This window comes from Montipora capricornis, chromosome 8 (genome assembly GCF_036669925.1).
Source record: "Montipora capricornis isolate CH-2021 chromosome 8, ASM3666992v2, whole genome shotgun sequence".
NCBI classification, from domain to species: domain Eukaryota; kingdom Metazoa; phylum Cnidaria; class Anthozoa; order Scleractinia; family Acroporidae; genus Montipora; species Montipora capricornis.
Genome location: NC_090890.1, coordinates 35491399 through 35501398, shown reverse-complemented (window position 1 = coordinate 35501398; position 10000 = coordinate 35491399). Strand labels below are relative to the sequence as shown.

The window sequence follows — 10000 nt, the reverse complement described above, 5'->3', positions numbered from 1 at the left end:
CATTTTGATGAGGCCAGAGGTTATTTCTTCTCTCTGATATTCTGTGGGAAAAGATAAAATTGAAGTAAGATCCAAAAAGACTTTTCGCATCACCCGCAGCTGCAATGGTCGCCATAATCAAATATATGGAAGTATTCTCTAAATCATTTCATTTACCTTTTACGTAACTAAAACTTGCAATTGGCCAGCTTTCAGTTGGTTGAGGACATTTCAGTTGGCAGCTAAAACAAGTTTAGCACAATCGCCCGGCCTAGATTTTTCAAGGAGGTTGCTTGCAGCTGCTTAAGATTCTTATCTAGCGTTAATAAGGGGCTTAGTGTTTTCCCGAAAGTGCAATTTATTTATCCAAGGGTGCGCTGCACTCTGCATTTTACGCTTAGGCAGTGATGACCGTCAGTTGCGAGTTCAAGTTGCATCCCGAAAGAGTTCAATGAAATGATTTTGGGAGTATATGAAATATTTGAACTGCGGAAGGAACATGAAATGAACGTTAGGAAGATCACCACAGTTAAATGAGAACCTGAAACAGTTGCAAGTAAGCTTGAAAAATCCAGGACTTGAACGGGATCTGATCCCGTGACCTAGGGACTGCGCTGCACGTGACTCTTTCAACTGAAATATGCTGCCAGCTGGGAACTAGTCAATGGGCCTTAATCACAAGGCGGCCATGTTAAATCCCGAGGGATTGAACACTTTTGTTTTTCCCCACCGAAACTCGTTCCCGAACATTTCAACTCGAGACTCGGAGTCAATGTGGTCAATATGGCCGTCGCGCGTATAAGGCGCATTGCGTAATCGCAGTTAGCAAGGTTCGATCCGCATGCGTAGCCAGCGTTTTACACTGAGCGTCTAACAAGCTTTAAAGATTTCTATCGAGTTAAGATGTTGATCATCGGAGTGAAAGGAAAGCCTGACAAATAGAGGCATGAACGGGATTCGAACCCTGGCCAATGAGATACCCGAGCAGTGCGCTATCACTTGAACGATCAAGCCATCTGGGAACTGGTCACAATGTGAGTTCACAATGTGAGTTCATTCCGTAGAGAATATATCTACAAAGAAAGTTAATAATTATATGAAAAAAAGATTTCTTGTGGTAGGGTACCAGAGGTTTTTTCTCGCGTGCGGCGGACGGAAATTCTTGAGTTCGCTTCGCTTCGGCGGCCGAAGGCCGATGGCAAAACCTCTGGTACGGAGCGGTTTTATTAACCGTCCTCGTTGAACTTTGATCAATTTTATCGGATTACATTCAAACCAATCACAACGAGCATCTCCCACTATGATCACATGGACTGGCACGTAAAGACATCTGTTAAATGGGGCTGACAGACCTACACGACTTCTTTGTACGTGGTCTGGTTTCCGTTGCCTTTGTCATAATTATGCTCTCTTGAGCACACATTTGAATGGACGCCTCTTTTAGTCGGTTCCTGTAGGATTCATTTAGGAATAGTTTTTGTCCTATGAAGCTTTACATTAGGATCGGCTTGATCCTAGAATACCCCCTCACTTACATTGAACCTTAGAAAGCTGCTACCGCAGTCCCGCAGTTGTGCCTAGTTTACTTGTGCTACCGCAGTCCCGCAGTGGAGGGTTTCGATTCTTAGCTTTTATTTTACGGTTCGTTTTGCTTTTGAACGCCTGTAACGCTGTGCCATGTATCAGTGAGATAGCTGGCTTTTTAAGGGCTTTGTTTGCTTTTTTTTTTATCACGAAACCCGCTTGTCTCTACATAAACGGGACCCAAAGCTCTGCGTGACGTCGCACTAGTTTGCTGAGGATATTGACTCCTAATGTGGGGTAAATGACGCTTTTATTTTACCCGACATCAAGAATATTGATATAACACGCAATCTCTTAAGCAAAGGTGGGGTTAAATAACGGCAAAGAGCCAAGTACGTATCAAAAGGCAACAAAAGCCTAAAGAGAAGACTGGAGCATGGGGAGGGGGGGGGGGGGGGATTCTTCTACAGTACCGGAAATCTGTGTTCGGATATTAACACGATGGGAATGAAGGCGACAAGGACCACGAGTTAAGGTGGCTGAACACAGTTTTTGATACCAATGTTTCATTTGCCTTTTACTCTAAAACCCTTGATCCTTTGGTCGCCAAAATTGGTAGCAAGCAAGTCAATAACACGAACTTTGGTTTTTTGATAGTTAAGCTGAAGTATAAGCCGTTGTCATGGCAACATGAATAAATATAAAAGGGCCTTTAAAATCGGTTTTGTTTATATCGTGCGCGCAAGGATTGCAAAAAAATAAGCGTGGTTTCAATACAGCAATCATTTTATTTGCTCAATGCTTCCGCTATCTGTACTATTTTTCCTCATAATTGAGCAAAGTGTTTTGATGGTTTTAGTATTTTGTGAGAAATGTATGTTAGAAAAGGTAGCGATGCAAAGAACTCCACAATTCGCAGATTTTTCTTTGTTATCGAAAGAATCCATTCAAATGCAGCGCATGCGTAGTAAGTGAAAAAATTGCTTTTGAATGCGGAATAGCTTTCTCGGAAATACGCCTATTTCTCGACAACCACTCGTTAGAATTTAACGAAATTTGGCAAGAAAGTACTTTAGGAAATAAGTAACTGGAGTATTGAAAAAAATTGAACTTTAATTCAGGAAATTCTAGATGTTACAGTGAATCTTCAACAAGGGATGATTAAAGTTCTCTCTTTCAAATTATTATTTATTTATTTATTTATTATTTTTTTTTTTTGCCTCAAGTTGCTTCACTCGTTCTTCTGACTTCTTCAGCGTCTTTTGGTTTATGGCCATGGTCAGTCCCTATCTTCCTTGAACTTCTAGAGCCTTGAACTTCTAGAGTTAATTCGTTCTCGTCGATGCTCCTTTGATATTTGATGTTGATCCTTGCATACGGTGGTTGCGCCCGAAGTTCACACGGCAGTCAAAATTTTAGTGTCCTAACGTAAGTGTTACGTTTCATGTGTGCCTAAATGACGTAGTTTATTTAGCTGCAGCAAATGCCCCTCGAAATGAACCGATCATGGGTATTTTTCTTATTTTTTTTTCCCAAGTTAAACTAATATAAAGGCAATATTAAAATTGTTTTGACCTATTCTAATACTTGGCTAGAGATTTCTGGGTTACGTTCAACGAAGAACAAGCTATTTAGTGTATAATCTCTCAGCTAAAGTGTTGCCTTGCAAAAATAAGCCAGTGAGTTGCCGGACGCGGGTAACCCGGTTTTGGCGCCAAACTTAAAGTTTAAAACCCAAAAATGTTTCAACGTTTTAATTTGTTACTACTGTGTCTGTTGTAGTATCTCGTTTTTTTAAAAAATCCTCTGTGGGTTATCGATGTGGTTTCCAGAGAGAAAACTTCCCAGATTTAAATGCATTTCGTGTGAACATTCATTCTCTTGTAGCAATAATTTGTATAAACATTACCGAATTTTCACCGATCACCGTCCCCAACCAAAACCTTCGCTAACCTGCAAGGAGGCCATCGATTTATTTCTAGACAAGGACTTACGCCCCTGCCAACGGAAAGCCAGAATGTACTTTGGACTGGAGGAAGGTTTCAACAAACTCCTTCGAAGCCGAGTCCTGTCGGCGAAGTCTTCCTCTGCCGAATATAAAGTCCGTAACTATCTCAGTCCACCTTGAATAAAATCTTAAATCCGCTCTACTGATCCAATCCATATTATTGCAAATACTCAGCGTATAAAGCTATTTTAATATGACCTAAAATTCATGTAAAAACTATATAAGTGAAGAGATCGATAGGCTAGGACTGAATGTCGATATCGAAGACGATCAACTGAAATTTCAATATTTTGTATCTAACCAATCAGAGAGCACACAATTGCTATGACGTCAAGACACTAAAATTAAAAAAAACATTATGCATCTTCTTTCTTGGATAGCCCGACTCTAGATGGAATCGTCACATTATGCAAGCTAGGCTTCCAATTTTCTCGCTCGATGCCCTTGGCGTCAAAGTTTTGGTGACCGCTGAACATAACCAAAAATAACTGAAATGCGAGACGATAGCTGTGGTAGATTTCACCAAAGGCGAATATTATGACACTCCCTTGTTTCGTGATATGAGTTTCGTGTTGTTGTTCCCCTTTATGCATAGTGTTGATACAATAAGACACAGATTTGCTCTCGCGTGTGGCTCTTGATGACAAATATGTTACACTAAACATTTGACCTGATCATCATAGTGACAGGTCGTCCACCACTTTCGATATCAGATTTGAGGTGAAACTTGAGTTGGGTCATGATTACTCGTTCTCCCTTTGACGGTCTGTCACAGATTTAGGTCCACGAATAATTGTTGCTGGGGTCATAGCCTCACACGAAAGTTGCTTGTTGCCTTTATTCAGTAAGTATCAGGTCATAATATTAAAAAACTTCACCGTTTCCAAAAATGAAAGCAGAGCTGGTTGAACTGAACGACTGGAAATGCAATGAGCACTGAGACAGAAAATCTCGGGTTAAACTGTATCGCTTGCGCAACATCTACGGTTACATGTTCACGTGACTACTGATTGACCACTGATTGGTTCTACAATATTTGGCGGTCTAAACAATTAATCAACGGTAGAAGAGAGAGCAAGCGTGAAGAAAAGACAATTTCATTTCATTGTTGCAATGTCTCCAGAGTGAAATTCACGAATACGTCTATGGTTAATAAATACGTCTGATAATCTCATTTTCAATAATTTCAAAGAGCCATGATCAGTTCGTTATGTATATCCTATGTATATCCTTGCTTACCGACTTGGGACGTCCCGAGTTCTCTTTGTTCTTAATATCGAGAACCTCACAAGGAAAGTCAAGTCCTTGCATAAAAGGTGAGCTAAGGATTTAACATGCAGTTATGGATTCACCATCTGAACGATGCATGAGGATTCATGTCAAGAAGCTGTTTTGGCGGTGTCCCGTACACGTTGAATCTGCGGCATATCTTTCAAACAGGACACAACTGAATAAATTGAGAAGAGAAGTGAATTCCATTGATGGGCATCACGACGCCTCCTTGATTGTGGTGAACTGCTAGTCTCGACAGTATTTTGGGTTTTAACACGTTTAACAGCTCCGACCCTTAAGGAGGTGCACTGTCAGTCAAAAGATCCATCGCAAGTACGATAGCTGCCCAACTCAGATTTGCAGGTGTATGAGCCATTTCAAATGCCAACTTGTGCGCCATTTCCACAGCAACCATATTGTAATCAAGCGGCAATGCCAATATAATCGTTGGGAGGATGTATTTAGAAATCTAGTCTGGGTCTCGCGATACAGGACAAGGAAGCCCAGACCGTGTCCCCGAAGGGAGCACGCAAAGAAAGGGAGACTCTTAGCTTGACCGTGAATATTCACATGGAGCGGTCCAAACCTGATGACAAGCATTTAACACTCACGCTAGTAAGGAGCATCAGGAGAATCGCGAGTGACAGATTGTACATTAAGCAGATCTCAATTGAACTAAAAAAGGAACCTAACACGAGTCTAGCATGAACCTAAACATTTTTCACATTTCTCTGCTTTGCCAAATTTAAACGGGTACACACAACATAACACCAAAGCCTAGTAAAAACATTACAAGAGGCTGAAAACCAACTTTTCTTTTACGCTCACGCGATGTTTAGATAAGGCTCATGTCATGCTTAATTTTAACGCTGAGAATTAGTGTTCTGTGAGGCTACAGTTAGCCTATAAAATTCAGTTTTCGGGTGGGGTTCTCTGACATATCATTTGGTCAACAAAGAATCCAGGAATTAATTGAAATAACAATGATTTCCCGAATCCCGATGGTAAAACCAACACCGTCGAAAGTTTCGAGAACTTTCCTTATCGCTTTGTCCAGATGTTGATCATTTACAAATATTTCAGCGCGCGAACAGACACCAACATCGAAGTCTGCCATCTTCATCATCACCTCATCAAGCGCCAGACATTTCACAGGCTTTCCCTATTCTTAGAAGCCAATCACCGTGTCTGTTAGATTAGAAAACCCTTGGGAGGTCGTTAGGAGCCAATCAGCTTTCTAGTCCAGATTTTGGGCTAGGTAGATTTAAAATGGCTTGTAATTGGTTTGGCTCTCTCAAAGAAATCGCGCTCTGCTCCAGAGGTTTTTCGCGAGGGTCACAATAGAGACATAACCAACACCGGAAGCTGCGCAAGAAAAACGTCTGGCATCCAGGGTAATTAAATGCTTTCAAACGTGTGAGATTTTTTTATCTGCCAAATAAGAAGAAGAAATTGCGCAATCTCTCTCTAACAATGAAACAATACCATGTTTTTCGACAGGAAGTGAGCTGACGTCAGATATAATCTTTGAAAAAAGGAAGAATAAAGGTCCTAAAGCACAACTTGCCTTGGAAAGGAATGTGAAATTGAGTAGAGCTGCTGCCTGAACATCAAAGCACGTGCGGTGCTTGTGTTTGGTCAGGTGTTGCACGAGTGCAACTGAGGACACGGACACCACTTCTGTCTGACGTAATCGAAGTCCTTTGAGGGGCTCTTAATCTTGAAGCAACGCGCATGCACCACTTATTTTTACGTTAATTTTTTCAAGAAGTCCGACTCTCACAAGAGCCTTGCCAGCTAGTCATAAGCCTTTACGTATTATATCCTGATCCTTTGCATTAGGAAAAACGATAAATAGCAGTTTCGGTAATTATCCGGCCCAATGAGAATCATCCACTTGATGATTTCTATAAATCATTTTTGTCGTGTCTTACGTTGCACGAACGCTATCGATTCCTTGCTTCTGAAGCACTGAAACGACACTGAAGCAAGACTAGTACTGTTTCGAGAAAAAGACGATGTTTTAACTGAGGTGGGGTTACAGCTGCTCAGGAACTATCAAAATCAAGAGACACAAAAGGTCATACTTAAAACTATCTGTGAGTGCTCTGGTCTCATTAACTTACGTACCTTCTTAATATAACAAGTCCCTGTGGAAGACCCGGCGCTGATGAACTACTCAGAAGACTGAGTTAGGTTCAGCCTCTCCCAGCATTAAAATAGATCAGCACGACTGAGTCCAATGGACTTCGGACAAGAACCGTTCTTTGAATATCGAGTTCACTCCCTTGAGACAAGTCCCAGTGCCGACAAACAACTCATACCAGACATTATGGCCAGACGTAATGTAATTTATGTCAAGGCATGGTGCGCACGTGACAATCCGTTGGTTAAGGTTGTACCAGGTACACCAAACCGAGTCAATGGGATTTGGGGGCGTTGTTTCCTTACCAAAGGTCAACTTTCAATAAATGCGGTTCAACTAGACCATTTACCCATGGGAAACTGTCACTTTACCCAAGTGTAAGCTCATTACTCACGGTGAAACTGCCCACGGGAAATTACCATAGAAACGTCAAAAAGAACAAAAGAATTTTCAATGGCAGTCCTGAAGCCAAGTCCTATAGTTAAGCTATGGTTTATGGAACCACACGAACAGTTCACCAATCGGAAAGCAGCAAAGAATAATCATGGGAACTGCAGATCAGACAGGGCAGATTTTTGCGGTTTTAGCGCGAAAACTCGAACGAAATTTGTCACGTACCCAGCAAGTGTTAATCAACATTCAAAGAGGAAAAAGAAAGATGGCCAGCTTGAGAGTGTCACCGTGCGTAAAATTAATTTCATTTTTACTTTTAAATCTCTTTGGTTTATTTTATTCAATTCACATTTCTAATCCATTCTTTGCTTTAATTTTAAAACCAGACGATGACGACCAAGATGTACACCATTTTAATAAAGTGATATTAGTTAACGATTCTTACTACACATTCGTCTTCGTCTTAAAACAAACTGTATCATTGAATTAAATTGGTATCTTTTTGTAAGAGCACAAGTACGACGGCCAGCAAATTCTCCATCTTTTAACAAGCAGGCTGATTTGTTAACGGAGTATCTTAAGGTGGTCTTAGAACCGCAACCGTACCGCGACTCGCATTTTACTGGCGTCACAGAGGCTTTTGGCGTTGCAAGTCTCGCTTTTTTGCTCGTGACGTTGTTCATTTAAATAGTCGTGGGAATTATAATTTTTTTCGCAGCTCGAAGGGGGCGGTTCTTAGATGTATGTGCATTTTCATGGCTCCTTGCTTTCGCTTATATATTTGGTTTAAAAAGAGTACTACCTTTGAATTTAAATAGCCAGTTTCAACTTATAGTTCTTTGCCAAGCAGGTGGCTTTGATTAACAAGAGCCTTGCTGTTTGTTCATATGTTGTGGGAATTTTGTTTCCCATGTATCAGCAGGCTTGTTATATTGTTCAGCCACGACATGCATATCGTGTTTCTTTATACGGCTCTGGTCATGTTTATTGTGCTTTCCTTTTACCATTTGACTGTACAACCCTGTCTGGGAGCGTGGCCAATGCACTTTGCATGTTATTGTTCATGGAACTCGACTTTCTTTATATTGCACTGCCCCATTGTTCGTTGAAGTACAGTCAATTATTTCAGTGCTATTTTGAGTTGCTTTCCGTGAGCGGTGCGTATATCTTGAGCCGCCTCTCTTTCGCACGCTCACAATATAATACGATAGACAACAATTGTGGTTCATGTCGGGACCACCTGTTGTTTGTCGTCTTTGTTACAATTGCAAAACAGTCTGTCCAGGTGTTATTCGTTATTCTGCCAATCTCGTTAGGTTCTTTGGTTACATGATCATGCCTCCAAGAAAACGCGCAGCAAAACAAGTATCCAGACCTGCAGCAATGTCAGGCATTCGCCTAAATAAGAGAGCCAGACGGGGACGACTTCGACCTGACGATATGCCCATCGTTAACCCAACAATTGAGCCGGAAGAATCCACGTAAAGCTCCAGAACACCAAGGCACAGTGTCAGTGGATGTTGGCGCAATTACATCAACCATATCGGCCGTTTTGAACCACGTCATTAAGTCAGCATTTGCTCCAGAGGATCTGGCTTCAATCATAGGCGGCAACGCCCAGAAAAAGGAACAAGATGTGACGCAAGACCCCTCCGGACTTGTTGACAAGGCGGTTGATCACGATGTGATTACTGTCACAATGAACACTGTTCAGACAGGAACTAAAGGTGCTTTAGATAACACGGATCCTAATGATCTTAGCCTCCACAGAATCTATTTACTATAGTGTCTCTGTCCCTCTCACGTCCAGAGTCAGTTCTAAAATTAAAGCAAAAATTTGGGCAAATGAGTTTATTAGTTTTGGTACCTTATTATCCAATTCCCCTCGGAACGTTGGAAAATACTCGTTAAAAGTGGCACCGTCAGTAGATGCGTCGAGTCAACCTTACCTTGGTATATATTGGTACGATGATCAATTTCACTATTTAAATTAAGGCAATTGTCGCCAGAAAAGTATCCACGGGATCAGATTCACTGGGAGTTGTGGTTAAGGGCTTCTAATTCTTTTCGCAAATAGCAAGCGCAGACGCTCACCAACAAACGTATTCGTTCCCAGTGGTTCCCAAAAGAAACGTGTTGGGCTTTTCACGTTGGTAAACATTGCGCGGGATGCCAATTCGAGCACCTGTGTTTTAGATGTGGTGGAAAACACCCGGGAGGGCAGTGCTCAGCTCCGTACGCCAAAACCCGCTTTTCGCACATTCCAAAAGGCAAACGAGATGGTTCTCAAGCATCGGGCTCTGCACAGCAACCTATTCAAGCCAATAAGAGTGGACCAGTTTGAATTCTTGCTAGATGGGTAAGACATAATTCTAAAACAATTTCTTGTTCACGGATCTCGTTACGGCTTTTCTTGTTAATTTTTTTGGTGAGCGTGTTTCGTCTGAATCTCCTAATCTTAAAAGTGCTTTAGAACAACCCAATATAACTCGTGCGAAAAGTTACGCCAGGAACGTGATGCAGGGAGAATTGTCGGTCCGTTTTCAACACCACCTTTTCTCAATTTTGTTGCTCCCCATTGGGACTTGTTCCCAAAAAAGATTCATTGGAGTTTCGAATGATACACCATTTATCATATTCCAAGGGATCTTCAGTAAGTGATTTTATTCCTGACTATT

General features: G+C 41.5%; 1 protein-coding gene across 2 annotated transcripts in view; it reads right to left on the bottom strand.

Annotated features, from left to right (window-relative positions):
* LOC138014539 (collagen triple helix repeat-containing protein 1-like) overlaps positions 1–10000 on the bottom strand; it is a 23627-nt gene that overhangs the window by 7096 nt on the left and 6531 nt on the right. The window contains exons 1-2 of one of the 2 annotated variants that reach the window (XM_068861650.1): positions 6914–7003; positions 1–41 (exon numbers count right to left, since the gene is read on the bottom strand). The exon at positions 1–41 is cut by the window's left edge and continues 96 nt beyond it. In XM_068861650.1, the coding sequence (XP_068717751.1) occupies positions 1–3 (3 nt within the window). In that variant the 5' untranslated portion in view covers positions 4–41; positions 6914–7003. Of the gene's footprint in view, positions 42–6913; positions 7004–10000 lie in introns of those variants that run through there. The other variant, XM_068861651.1, reaches the window with a different exon arrangement.